The sequence below is a fragment of the Dysidea avara genome, chromosome 12, assembly GCF_963678975.1.
Source record: "Dysidea avara chromosome 12, odDysAvar1.4, whole genome shotgun sequence".
Taxonomy (NCBI): Eukaryota; Metazoa; Porifera; class Demospongiae; order Dictyoceratida; family Dysideidae; genus Dysidea; species Dysidea avara.
The window spans coordinates 5,531,477-5,545,901 of record NC_089283.1 but is presented as its reverse complement, the minus strand read 5'-3'; the positions used below and the strand labels follow the sequence as shown (position 1 = coordinate 5,545,901).

Here is a 14,425-nt window from a genome sequence, read left to right as displayed (position 1 = left end):
CCAAAGTAAGGGAAAAAATCCCATACCCCAGGATTCGAACTGCAGGTCACCCAAGATAATGGGTCTAAATTCTACGTATCACGTGATGTACTACAGTAATCATTTCACATGCACATCTGGAGTGGTGTTTATCGATTTATAAGTGTCCCCTCAGAAAGGAGAGGGTGTTCATCAACAATTGCCACCCTGGAAAATGGGTATGCGAGGACAACACTACTGGAATGGAGGTGGCTAGTAGTCTCATATAGACCAGATCGACTCTTTTGCTTTTGTGTGTAGGTTGGTCTACACGAGACTAGGTGGCTAGTCCTGACCTACAGGGAAAGGCAGATTTTACCCCAATGTTTTCATCTTAACAGTGCAATGCTTGAAGGAGAGAGAATAATGCAACTGGAATTGTATTAACTTGTAGTTGTCTGCCATGTGGCTTGTATTGTAGTGTTAGAATGTACTTTAACTAGCAGTTTCTATTAAATCTTCATCACCTTAAATTTAAGTTTTGTTACAATATGTGTATAGTGGTGGTCATTACTGCTACATACCTTATGACTTGATGGACTAATGAATATAGTGATGATAACATTACGTTGTGCTTTGTCTGTAGCTGTTCCTGAAATCCCTCATTTTGTTCCATTTCTAGAAGTGCCGCACGTCAATTTAATTTGTATTTACAACTTTGTGATAGAGGAGTTATGATGGTAGTTACATGACAGATGTTATTAAAGATGCTCCAGCCCTTCCTAAGGTTACAGTGTTTACCCATAGTACACATATGTACATTGTCTGTTATTTACAGGATATTGAGGATAACTTTATCATCACATCAGTCTTCCTAATGGATGAGTTAGTCATGCATAACAGTTCATCTGTTTTGGCCCTACTAGTACTAGTACTGGAAATAAATTGCAAGTATATTTTTGCCGAGTGTGCTGTTATTCTGTTTTAAATCCCTTCTAGTATTATCCTTTAGATTTTGGCAAGATATGTACAAGTTAGGTTTTCTGCTCAGCAAGTGTTGTAAAGGATTACTTAGTCTACCACTTGACAGGAGAACTGTAAGGGAACATTACTTGTATTATTAATACTAATGTTCATTAGTAGGTTGTGTTTGTGGATGATCTTAACATACCAGCCAGAGAGGAATATGGTGCTTAGCCTCCTACAACAATAGTTGGACCACTGGAACTGGTATGGACAGGTTGTTATAACTAGTAGTTTCATTGGTGGTGTACAGGGGACACAACAGTGTCAGTCATGAAACTGGTTGATAAATGGTTGCCATGGATCCTCATAATGGAGGACACAACCTGATCACTCCACTCTTGAGGAGCTGTTTTGTCAACTAACCAAACTGGCACATTTTGGTCAGTAGACCTCAATATTTAGTGTAGTGACAGACGAGATAGGGATTGTGGTCTGTAGAGTTGAATATTCATGTGTGTATGACCATTTTCTAACAAACTACACATACAGTATCTGCCATATATTGTGGTCTTCATATGTACAACAGCTAGTAGCACATAGTCGGCTATGTTTGATGTAAACAGTTGTGAGGAATTTTCTACCATCATGTAGGTGTTGATTCACAGGTAGTGCATATACTATAGACAGGCTGTATATGACTGGAGTAGGAATTAAATTAGCTACAGCTGATGCTTTTATTCTATGATCCCTGAAAAATTTCTGATTTCCTTTTACTTGTTGTATGTGATCCACTCTATAGGGAAAATGTTCACAGTAGAGGAGACAACTACTGTAAGATGGGGTCAGCTAGTGGACTACACATTATCACGTTTGATGCTATCTACAGAGAGACATAGTGGTAAGAAATAAAATAATAAACCTCTCTTGAGTAGCATGTACGTGATCAAGTTCATGCACAATGGAACTTCTCTATAATGAACTGTTTGGGACCATGATAGTGAAGAGGTTTCCTATGTATGGAACCAGAACCATAATCTTTGTATTTTCTACTGTGTCCTGCATTTAGCAAGTTTGTGCTTAAGAGAGGAGGTTTCAGATTTTCTGTAATATGATTTAATGTAGTACATATATTCACCATATTTTTAATATGTTATTTAAAGTATTCATTTGTCCAATATAAAGTCTACGTCATTATATGCTTCTGTAGTAACTGAGAGGATCATTGTCACTGGTTGTGTTATCACAGTATTAGGGGGAACAACTGCAGGTGTTGATGACATGGTTGTGAACCAGCCATTACCAAACTACACAGTGGAGCAACTCAAAGTATATCTAATTGGTGAGCATTATTCCTCTTTTTGCTTCATATCTTATGTGCCCAACAAATATGAAAAACAGGAGGGACAACAAAGCTTTATTTAATTGCTGAAGTTGCTTAACAAAAGTGCCCATGCAGTTCATAAAAGTCCACAGCAAAAGCTACATACAAGCCTGAACAATGTAAGAACAAAACTTTTGTCATTGCTATTACTTTTGCCCACTCCAATAGCTTTCCAACAGCTCTTAATGGGATGGAAGCCACTCCTCTGAAACTAGCTGAGATTCATAAAGGTAACCTGTATGTGTGTTGTGTGTGTGTGTGTGTGTGTGTGTGTGTGTGTGTGTGTGTGTGTGTGTGTGTGTGTGTGTGTAGTGTGTGTGTGTGTACGGTCTAATGTGTTTGTGCACATGCTTGCATGCGTTCTCTTTGAATGTGTGTACTAGTCTCGTGTGGCCAGATCGCTTTTTTTCTTTTTGATTTGGTCGGGGGGAAAAAAAGTCTCATCCGGTTCGAATACTCGCACTTTTTCTCGAAGTCCTGGTTGTGGTCAGGATTGATTCTATGCATGCTTACTACAACCAATACAAACATTACCAAATCGTAGCTTGCCTGTTCATCACTGAATGGTTGGAATCCTATCTTTTCAATTACCCTGTCAATGGCAGACTTAACGTCCATTCAGGCATACTTCGAGACTGCATTAAGATGCACACATAGAATTTATCCTGGCCACAACCAGGATTTTGAGAACAAGTGTGGGTGTTCGAACCGGACCAGACCCGACCAAATGAAAAAGAAAAAAATGGTCTGGCCACGCGAGACTATGTGTGTACCAGGCACACACCTGATGGAGCCCCCAATGCATTCCCAGGAATGCTGCATGTACTAGTCTTGTAGAACTCAAATGTTACACAGTTACCCAGTGTTCTCTGAGTAGCACGACAGCTAAAGTTTTGCTTTTGTGCTACACATAACTATAATAAATGATCACTTTTAGAATACTCAATGTCAAATATTGTGATTTGGTGTAATGGTATAAGCAGTGATAAAAGGAGTATATCACGAGCTGTGCTAACATCTCTATTATAGGTCAAGATGGGGTCAATGTTAATCTGCTCTCTATCAACAAATCAAGGTCAGTAATGATGATTTCCAGCAATCCCAACCTGTAAGTGTTTATACTGAGTGATGTCATAATAAGCCACTGTGTATTACTATCCCCCAGGGTATCTGGTGTTAGCTTCACAAGTACATCAGAAATGGTATGTATACCTGTGATATATTTTGTGAACTATATCTGCTCTTGGTCACAAGTATGAACCTTGCTCAGTGGTTACTATAACATCACCTTTAAAATGACAGCCAGCCATCAGCTAATCCCCAATGTTCTCAGACCATCATGAAAGCGTTTTGGTAATTGAAAAAGAAAGTATTAAAGCTTACGACTATACAAGCCATAGTTACTACCCTTGGATAGTATCCACTGTTGTACCATGTTGAAATTATAGTAGCCATAGGATTTAACACAAAGGGACCAATTTATAAACAATTAGTCTGGTACTTATCAAATAGTGTCAACCTCAGTGTTTGTTTGTGTGTGGCTTCTGGTCAGTATTGTGTAAACTTATTTTCTTTAATTGTGTCATTTCTCCAGATGGTAGTACTGTGTAGTAGTGACCATTAAATTTGTACCTTCCCACAAAAAATAAAGCAGAAACCAGTCCCACAATACCCTCACAGTACTTTGGCAGTGTCTTCAATACAACATGATTCCTCTAAGCTGCCACAAAATTTAAGTTTTTTTTGCTTCCAGAAGCTTCTACTAACTGATGCTTCAGACAAGTATAAATTACCATATAGTAAAAAGGTTTGGCGGTAAAGAAGTTTGGCGAAAACCCATTATTACAAAATTAACAAAAAAAACTTTGGCAATTGGGGCTTCACCTGGGGGAAATTTTAGCTACCATGTACTGTATCGCTTGAACGCAATGAGTGATTACGCAACTCGCCGATAAATGGGCATGGCAGCTGCTTCAATGGCAATGATGATTCAAAATGGAAATGCTGCCATACCCCTTAATTAGCAAGTCTTTTAATCGATTGCACTTGTGCTACGTAGTGATGCTGTATTCGAGTGGTAGCTACCATACTAGTATGAGCATCGTTTGCTGGTTCTTTTAATGTCAAAAGAGCAATGTTTGGATTTTCATGAACTCTTGTTGGGCAATGAACTCCACAACAATCGAAGGGAACTACCCACAATAGCTACCTACACCTTGTGTAGTTTGCAAACACAAATAAAACACACGATGTATGTATTACATGTACTGCAGTATGCACCTGTTGAGTTGACAGTGACAAATCAATTCCATACAGTTACTGTATAGTAAAAAACTTTGGCAATAAAAAACTTGGCAAATAACATTACAATTGCCAAAGTTTTATCTGCCAATTATTTTTAGCAATCACATGAGCAGATTAGCCATGTTAAAAGGATGGGTATCGAAGTATTGTGAATCCATGGCAGCACATCAATGATTTCATTGGCCCAACATGTAAGAATAAAACAAAAATCATTCAAACTTCCACTACACATCTGATAGTTGAAGTTAGGGGCTAAAGGGGGCTAGTTGTGGCCAAAAAGCTAGTTACAAGTGCTAGTTGTATTTGGTGGTTGCATTAGTTGTAAAAATACTAAACTATAACTTGCATCACAGAACAACTGAGGAAAGTAAAAGTCACAAATATGTATGTGTGTATTTTAAATCTGTTTTATCCCTTGCAGATATGACAAACAGGATGGACAACAAAGCTTGATTTAATTGCTGGTGTGGATGAATTTATACTCCAATGGATAAATCCTGGGTATCATTGTGCATGCGTGTTCATAGGAGATTAAAAATCCTCCGTACACAGAAGGGTTTCTGAGTTGCAGACGTCCGTTTATGTTGTGGTGACAGAAGAATCTACCGATGATCTTTCTTCAGTGAATTTGCCTTCCGTCTTGAATACAGATACACCTTGGGATTCACAAATTCATGGCAAATACAAGAGCCAAGATTCAATGCCATATGCCGTTGTATTAGTAAGTTATGATGGTTTATGTAAGCTGCTGTAGATTATTTTCAAAGAAATGAAACTGAAACTTGGCCAGTCCATTTCTTTGTCCCTGTAAACAACAAAGAATCAATAAAATGAATTTTGAACAAAGTGCAGATATCATCCATTTTCTAAAAATTAAGACATAATATGTGTCTGTCAGATTATTGGAATAGAACAGTCAGTCACTTCATGTTTGTTACAAAACAATTACAAGTTTGTAGTACATGTTATGTGAAGTGTGACATGTACAGTGATAAATGGTGTATATCACAAGTGCTAACGTTCTATTACAGAAGTAAAGATGAGGTCAACATTGTTCTACCATCTACCAATAAGATCAAAGTCAGTATGATTTCCAACAAGTCTTCCTTGATGTCAACCTGTAAGTGTTTATACTGAGTGATGTCATGATAAGTCACTGTGTATTACTATCCCCCAGGGTATTTGGTGTTAACTTCACAAGTACATCAGAAATAGTAAGTATATCTGTGATGTATTTTGTGAATTATATCTGCTCTTGGTTACAAGTATGAATCTTGCTCAGTGGTTACTATAACATCACCTTTAAAATGACAGCCAGCCATCAGCTAATTTCTAAGCTCAATGTTCTTAGACCATAAAGAAAGCATTTTAGTGGTATTGAGCCTAATTTATTGGACCAAACCATTGGCAACTGGGATCAAGATTTTTGATTGAAGGAATATGCCTTTTGATTGCATGATGTCATCAAAAGCATGGCTTGATCGCTTGACAACTGAGTATAGAACCCTCATAAATTCTGGTTTCATTTACAGTTGGCTTGCTGATGTGCTTGATTGCCCATATTTAAGACATCTTGATCACTGTAAATTAATTGCTTAATTTGATTTTGATCCCAGTCCCTACGCAGTGACTACCCTTGACCTACTCTTAAACTACAGTGAATATTCTCCAAATTGAGTATAGAAAAGACCTCCACTCCACAACAAGGACAAGATTAGTAGTCCCAACAAGGTCTGACCCCGTACACAAAAAGATTATATATAGCACCTACAAGTAGTTAGAGATAACCATATAAGGCTATTCCAAGCTTACTCCTATATATACAAGCCACAGTTGCTACAATTGTTCTGGTCAATATAGTTTAAAACATCAACTGATAAAATTTATCATTACAATTCCAGTCACATTTGTAATTGTTAACATTAACCAGACATACCTGTACATCTAGTGATTGTCCAGTTATAGTAGTATAGATAATCCGATCACTTGTTTATCCCAATAGAAATGACTGCTCTATTAGAGTATTTGTCTATGATGTAAGTATTTGAACAGGTTCTGTATATAAATGAATAAGCTCAAACTTGTTTGAACATGTCTTGAAAGACGGATAAACACCAGGGACAGTGCCACCAGTTCGGTTGATTAGGTTTCGGCCACATCAAGTTACTCTAATAAAGCAATCAGATATTCTAATAGATCAGTTGGTTACTTTCTTTCTTGGATGCCAAATTCTGTTGTGATTACTGGTTAAATATACGTTCTTAAACTTAAATTTTCCTTGGAGAAGATCCTCCTAGGTGTAACTTTCTGCACATGCTGTGAGTGTTCTGTGTACTTTGTCCTACAATGCACCCACTGTACAATTGTTACTTAATGCTAACCTGACCACTTCAAAATTCATTGCTCTAGGCTTGTGGAGTACTGTATGTTCTATTAGAGTAGTTGAGCTTTACATATCAGTAATAACAATCATTCATGTACATCTAATTAAATGATGAGGTATTTGGCTTAAGAGTGTCACATAGTTACTTCCACCAGTTATCTGTATACAGGTTACCATCAAGTAACAGTTGTAGTGAAGTGAGTCACACTATACGAGTGCTTGCACACACATCACATCACATCACACACACACACACACACACACACACACACACACACACACACACACACACACACACACACACACACACACACATACACACACACAACGCTACATTCATACACACTTACTACTGGCATATTTCACATGTGTTCATGTTGGTTATGTCATAATACCAGTATCCTGTGTATGTAGTGTGACTGTGTGAATGTATGTGTAGTGTACATGTGTATGTGTACAGTATAATTATGTGTGTTCTATTAAACATGTGTACAACTGTACATAGTTTAGGTGTAGTGTAGTTATTACAAATGTTTTATGATAGGATATCATTGTCAACATCTTGTGCTGGAATTGAGTAGGTGTGTTTAACATGATTGAAGCACTTCAAGGGTCTCTGATGTGATTGCTATGGTGACCAGTGAGGTGTGTTACCATGTCACTACGTTATGTTAGTGTCACTGTCATGTACATATAGGTAACATGACGCCTCTTATGTTAAGGTTACAGACGTAAAAGTTGTAGAGAGTCTAGACACTGGATCAGCTTTACATGTTGAAGGAGTCATGTGAGAAGGTAGGATGATGTTTGTGTGATGTTGTGTAATTAAACTTGTTGTCAGGTTATGTGACTGAATGGATCATGTGACCAAGTTCCCATGGTGTTAATAAAAGTACATTGTCCTTCAACTCATGGATTACGATGACCATTATGGTCAAGCAAGCAGGGTCAGATTGAAGATTATCACCAGATCACTAACGTGACGATGGCATCTCTAGCAACATTGGATCAAAGGAAACATGAAGCCATATAAAATTGCAAGCACAGCTAACACACAAAAATTGCCTCTACATGTATTGTAACAATGTACCTGAAATTATTGTCATTATGAATTAATTATGCTAATGATGAAATGTTAATGTTACGTCATCATCATGAACTTATAATTAGGGGCTTTAGATCTGTTCAGGTGGTACAGGCAAATTAAAGCACACTGAAACTGAGCAATATGTAAGCATGACATGAAGTCTCTGGGGAATTTGGGGCCAAGTTAAACTTGAAAATTTTTTGAAAATAATTTTGTAAGGTCTTGCTGGATACATGCATAATGGCTAACATTTTGGCCATTTATGGGATGTTATAATTATATGAACACTCATTAAACTGTCCTGAGGCACAACTCTGCACCATCGCTAGTGGGTGGGGCTCCAAGGAGTGTTACAGATAGATATACTTAGTTCATAAGACACATTGTCCAGTTACAGACGTGATGTAGATGTTCTCACAAGTATATGGTCGCTAGGAATTATACATTTTGTATAATGATAATATACTTGTATTATAATTAATTTTAATTAAATGATTAAAATCAATAACATGAAAACATTAAAAGTGTTGTTTATGTTTGTTAAAAGAGTTCCTACCAGTAATAAGAGAACATTAACACTGGTTAATGATAACAATATTGCTTACCTGATCAAGAAAGGTGTGGTCATGTTGCTATGGTGACCTATTTTACGATGACATTTTTTATTACATCATGGATGATGTCACTACCTACCTCTTGTTTGCTTCTCTCCTGGTTTGTAGGATTGTCATCATCTTCTGATATTCATTATCACTCTCGTAGTTATCATTGGTCACTTGTTCACATATCCCATTATTTACTGCAGACTGTAATATCAGACGAGCTCCCTCCGCAGTGATGGGATTGTACTGCACATTTAATTTTGTAATACTTCGGTTGATTGCTAAACCTGCAGCTAGTGCTTTTGCTCCAGTAACAGTAATACCACACTCTTCTATATACAGTTCCCTGATCCTGCTCTTACCAAGAGCTCCAGCAATGGTGGTGATGCCATTATCACAAATGTTGTTCCCTCCCATCCAAAGCACTTCTAGTACAGTATTCTTTTGTAGTAGTTCACCAATACACCTGGCACCTGTAGTGACCAGTAGACAATAACAATTACTACATGTTCTCATGAGGGACAAGTTTCACAATTTACTAACAATGACCTAATTTGGTGGAGAAGTGTCAGATCATCCATTACCTTTCTGTTACCATAGAAACTTTCAAGGTAAAATATTTGTGGACACACAGACTACACACACATACGTACCATATACACAAAATTGTAATGGGAGAATTAAGGTATCAACACATTTGATAGATTACTTGTAAATAGTCAGAATATGTAAAATTTGAGCATCAGTCAAAATTTAAACATCACACAGTATAATGTTTACATCAGTGATTGTAATGAACTAAGGAAGCTATACAAAACCAAAACATCAACATGGTCACAAACACTACATCTTGTTATTACACAATACACTACATTGTAATACAATGGAAACTCATCAATAGGGACACCAGCCAATAAGACCAAAACATGCAACCTCAATAATGAGGTATACCAACAAGGGACCTAACAAGGTGGTCTCATTATAGAGGTGGTCACTAAGTGAGGTGTCACTGTATTGATCACTTTGTGTAGGTGGATCAAAGATAATTTTCAGTGTACAAATCTCATGTTAACTCATGAGGTACATTCTTTGTCATGTTACGACCTAGTTGTACACCAGCTAGCTGTGTTGTGACAAAGAATAACACTAGGCATTTTGTGTACTGAGTTGAGGGAAAACAAGTCTAAATATCTAGATCTGTTCCTTAAAAGTCCCGAAAAACTAAAAATGTTTCACCTCTCTCATGGATTAGATCAGGCCTGTATATACACTCTGGCACCAAACACCAATGTGTTATCAACTGTACCACATGTACTACTTCAGTACTGTGTTGTAGTTTCCAGTACTTCAATGAAGTGAAACATGTTATTTGTAACACATGTGGTTGTGCTTTGTCTGACATGTACACATGAGGCCCAAGGGTGAGTGTGTACATATCAAGTAAACCACTCCCACCAGTGTTACAACTATTACATGTTGTACCTTTAGCTGATATTTCACAGTTCTCCACATCCAGTTCAGTTAGTGTAGTGTTAAGGCATAGCCCGTCCATTAGTTGCGATATACCAGCATCACCAACAGGATTACTGGTCATGTTAAGGTATTTCAGGGTACAATTCTCCTTCAAAAATTCACCCATACAACTGGCACCTGTAGTCATCATAAACAATAGCAACAGTTAAAATTTAACAATATGCTGTAATCATCTATTAACCTTATAAGGTAAAGAAACCATATATTTGTTGACATACAAATTACACACATGTACGTACCATATACACAAAATTGTAATGGGAGAATTAAGGTATCAACACATTTCATGGATTACTTGTAAATAGTCAGAATATGTAAAATTTGAACATCACACAGCATAACGTTTACATCAGTGATTGTAATGAACTAAGGAAGCTATACAAAACCAAAAGATCAACATGGTCACAAACACTACATCTTGTTATTACACAATACACTACATTGTAATACAATGGAAACTCATCAATAGGGATAACAGCCAATGGGACCAAAACATGCAACCTCAATAATTAAGTATACTAACAAGGGACCTAACAAGGTGGTCTCATTATAGAGGTGGCCACTAAGTGAGGTATCACTGTATTGATCACTTTGTGTAGGTGGATCAAAGATAATTTTCAGTGTACAAATCTCATGTTAACTCATGAGGTACATTCTTTGTCATGTTACGACCTAGTTGTACACCAGCTAGCTGTGTTATGACAAAGAATGACACTAAGCATTTTGTGTACTGAGTTGAGGGAAAACAAGTCTAAATATCTAGATTTGTTCCTTAAAAGTTCCAAAAAACTAAAAATGTTTCACCTTTCTAATGGATTAGATCAGACCTGTATATACACTCTGGCACCAAACACCAATGTGTTATCAACTGTACCACATGTACTACTTCAGTACTGTGTTGTAGTTTCCAGTACTTCAATGAAGTGAAACATGTTATTTGTAACACATGTGGTTGTGCTTTGTCTGACATGTACACATGAGGCCCAAGGGTGAGTGTGTACATATCAGGTAAACCACTCCCACCAGTGTTACAACTATTACATGTTGTACCTTTAGCTGATAATCCACAGTCCATCACATCCAGTTCAGTTAGTGTAGTGTTAAGGCATAGCCCGTCCATTAGTTGCGATATACCAGCATCACCAATTGGATTCCCCAACATGTTAAGGACCTTCAGGGTACAATTCTCCTTCAGAAATTCACCAATACAACTGGCACCTGTAGTCATCATAAACAATAGCAACAGCTAAAATTTAACAATATGCTGTAATCATCTGTTAACCGTATAAGGCACAACAATACAATGTGTGGAACAGTCTCCAATACTACAACTCTTGTTACCGTAAATGATGAAAGTTTGGCAAGGTGAATTAGCATGCGGAGCAGGTTGGCGGACAAAATTTTGGCAAATTCACCATGTAGATAATATGGGAACTATGTACTGAATAGCTGATTGGCAAATAAAGTTTGGTGAATTTCACCAAATTCACCAAACTTTAGTCACTCCAAACTTTCGCCGTTTACAGTACTATATGTACATGTGTGGAATTTCTCAGGAACATCAATTTCATGGATAGACGTGTTTCCATGAAACTAATAATGCTTAATAAATTACCAAAGATCCATACAACATTAGCTCATGTGAGCTGGACATGGGAGTCATAAGGTTGTGTAAGGGTGAAACTCTGACATTTGGGAAATTTACATCCTCAAAACAATCTACCATGTATATGTATACATTACCATCCTACATTTTACACTATATAGTACCTTTAGCTGATACGCCACATTCGTCCACCCTCAGTTTAGTCAGGGTAGTGTTACCATGGAGATATTTTACTATCAATGATATCCCGTCATCTCTGATAGGATTAACACCAACAGTTAACACTCTTAATGAGGCACTACCTGTATAATGATAACAGTACACATTACAAACACATACAGCTCAGTGAGGTGTTGTCAATTCACTAACACACAAACATCACACAGTTAATAGTGAGACTAACTTTTCATCACAATCTTTGTCAGATGTTCCACTCCAGTCACAGTGAGATCATTAGCCCAAACATCAAACTCCTGTACTACATGGCCACTGTAATTCTTTCCTAACATCTCTGCACCATTGTCACCAATATTGCACCAACTCATATCCACCTTCACCACTAGATAACATGATAATGTGTGGCTGACACAAAGACAGTCATACGGCTGCAAAGTAATGTGACTCAAATTCAATTCAAATGGAGTAGCTGACTGAGGTGGATCAGTTTCTCCACTTTCATACACACAACGTAATGCTGTAAGAACACCAGGCCTCCTACCTGACTTCAACTTCTCCAACACAAATTGTGATGTTACAGGAGACACTAATTTTGTTAGGCCACACAAGAAAATAAACACATTAGGAAAATCTTCAAAGTGTTCACTCAGTATACGCTGCTGTTCTTGGTCAGATAGTGTTGATATGTAAACAGCACACAAAAATTCTTGAATGGTAAGGTGTGCAAAATTGTACGTAATAGTGTCTGTGGGCAACTGGTGAGTGTGAGTCACTTTCAACAATCCGTACCCATCCCAGTCAGCTGTCACCTTAATGCCACATTTGATGAGGTCCTCCATTGTGAATATGATTTTTGGGTCCTTAACTACATCTCCAATATCATCTTCCACGTCACTCTGCCAGTTATAAAAGCCACGATAAGCTAATTGACTCAAAACAAACACTGTTCTTACAGCCTCTGTGGGGATACCTTTTAACAGTTTATGTAACTTCTCCTCATTAGCAGGTGTTACTGCTACAGGTAAACAAGATGGCTTTGTTTCGCTCTCCTTTTCAATTTGTCTCCACATTATCATCACAATGAAGAACTGGTATAACTGAGTTAGAGTAGATGGAAGTTTCCTTTTGTTCATCCGAAATATATCTACAATCATAACTAAATTCATGGGAATGTAACAAAGGCTATTGATGTGTGGATAATCGTCGAGTTGTAGTAGAAACTGTTCAACAGTTTGGGAATCAGCAAAAGATTTTTCTGCAAATTGTTTGATTTCAGTATTGCCGAATCCAACAATTTCTATTGTACGACCAGCCTTAACATTCTTACATGCATGAGGTCTTGATGTGATCAGTATTGTTGCTTGTTCTAGAAGCGTACAATCTTTGATCACACTTACTAAGAGATCATCACTTCTTCGACGTTCTGCTGAAACCTCATCCAATCCTTCGAAAATTATCAGACATCTTTCACCTGCTGACATTTTTAGTAGTTCGTATGTCTTCTCTCCACCAATGTATTTTATCATTACTTCTTCAATTGATCTTTCACGAGCTGACCTCAATGGAATTAGCAACACAAGATCAAAATCTTCTGCTAAAAATCCATCCCTGGCCCACTTCACACAGATCTCATTGGCAAGGGTCGTCTTGCCTATACCTACACAACTCATACTACATCACTACTACTAATACTTTGTAATACTCACCTGGGGCTCCCATTATTAGTATTAGTCGAGGACAAGGTTTGTTGAAGATGTCCTTTAGGTCACCAAGCGGCACCTTCTTCTTCAAGATCTTATCTACATCACCTTTTAACGTTAGTTTAGTAATCTCATTTAAATTCTCATCTCCTACAGTGATATCTTCCTTTTCCACAAGGGCCAACCTCACATACTGGGTCACATGATGTATTGGCCAGTCAGTCTTGGAAGTAGGCGGTTGTTTGATATATCTGGCCTGTAATCTTTTCACATCTATTGGACTAGACTTTACAGTAGGATGACCACTAGTACACTGTGTAGTAGCTGAATGGAGACCTGTAGTGTGGTGTAGACTTTGTTGGATAAAATTGAATTGTATGGCTTCAGACTTACATTTCTCTAGTCGCTCTGCTATGAAAGCTTGTCTTTTATTTTTTCGCAAAATTATACAAAACTTGTTCAATGCATCTGGCCCAGCGGTGGTTATTTGTTGACAGATAATCCGGTTCTGGTCTACTCTACTCTTGTCCGCCAGTTGTACTCTCTGCGCGGCACTTCGACCCATTAGACGCTCTTGAATTAGCTCGTCGATTATGTCCTCAGCATCCAAATGTTTAACAATGAAGTCACGATTTTCTGTTAGTACTTGTTCCTGTACAACCAAGTTGTTCTCCATATCCGCCATTCCTACCTACCGAGTCCAGTTGCTCCGCCTCCACAGTGCTAAT

At 37.7% G+C, this 14,425-nt stretch overlaps 2 protein-coding genes across 13 annotated transcripts in view; one reads left to right on the top strand and one right to left on the bottom strand.

Annotated features, from left to right (window-relative positions):
- LOC136240993 (NLR family CARD domain-containing protein 3-like) overlaps positions 1–14,425 on the bottom strand; it is a 62,152-nt gene that overhangs the window by 23,793 nt on the left and 23,934 nt on the right. The window contains exons 1-6 of one of the 3 annotated variants that reach the window (XM_066032084.1): positions 14,091–14,425; positions 13,704–14,033; positions 12,224–13,654; positions 11,985–12,122; positions 11,265–11,432; positions 10,164–10,331 (exon numbers count right to left, since the gene is read on the bottom strand). In XM_066032084.1, coding sequence (XP_065888156.1) covers positions 10,164–10,331; positions 11,265–11,432; positions 11,985–12,122; positions 12,224–13,654; positions 13,704–14,033; positions 14,091–14,382 — 2,527 coding nt within the window. In that variant the 5' untranslated portion in view covers positions 14,383–14,425. Of the gene's footprint in view, positions 1–8,508; positions 8,632–8,684; positions 8,722–8,772; positions 9,155–10,163; positions 10,332–11,264; positions 11,433–11,984; positions 12,123–12,223; positions 13,655–13,703; positions 14,034–14,090 lie in introns of those variants that run through there. The other 2 variants (XM_066032085.1, XM_066032086.1) reach the window with 2 other exon arrangements.
- LOC136241026 (dynein axonemal heavy chain 7-like) overlaps positions 1–14,425 on the top strand; it is a 32,457-nt gene that overhangs the window by 303 nt on the left and 17,729 nt on the right. Inside the window, exons 2-19 of one of the 10 annotated variants that reach the window (XM_066032206.1) lie at positions 605–745; positions 797–905; positions 958–1,055; positions 1,102–1,188; positions 1,235–1,364; positions 1,724–1,822; positions 2,171–2,263; positions 2,323–2,424; positions 2,474–2,535; positions 3,335–3,413; positions 3,471–3,507; positions 5,031–5,110; positions 5,162–5,330; positions 5,641–5,729; positions 5,787–5,823; positions 7,537–7,637; positions 7,690–7,787; positions 7,834–8,125. In XM_066032206.1, the coding sequence (XP_065888278.1) occupies positions 707–745; positions 797–905; positions 958–1,055; positions 1,102–1,155 (300 nt within the window). In that variant the 5' untranslated portion in view covers positions 605–706 and the 3' untranslated portion in view covers positions 1,156–1,188; positions 1,235–1,364; positions 1,724–1,822; ... (10 more) ...; positions 7,690–7,787; positions 7,834–8,125. Of the gene's footprint in view, positions 1–604; positions 746–796; positions 906–957; positions 1,056–1,098; positions 1,189–1,234; positions 1,365–1,723; positions 1,823–2,131; positions 2,264–2,322; positions 2,425–2,473; positions 2,536–3,334; positions 3,414–3,470; positions 3,508–5,030; positions 5,331–5,640; positions 5,730–5,786; positions 5,824–7,161; positions 7,191–7,536; positions 7,638–7,689; positions 7,788–7,833; positions 8,126–14,425 lie in introns of those variants that run through there. The other 9 variants (XR_010694092.1, XM_066032205.1, XM_066032207.1 and 6 more) reach the window with 9 other exon arrangements.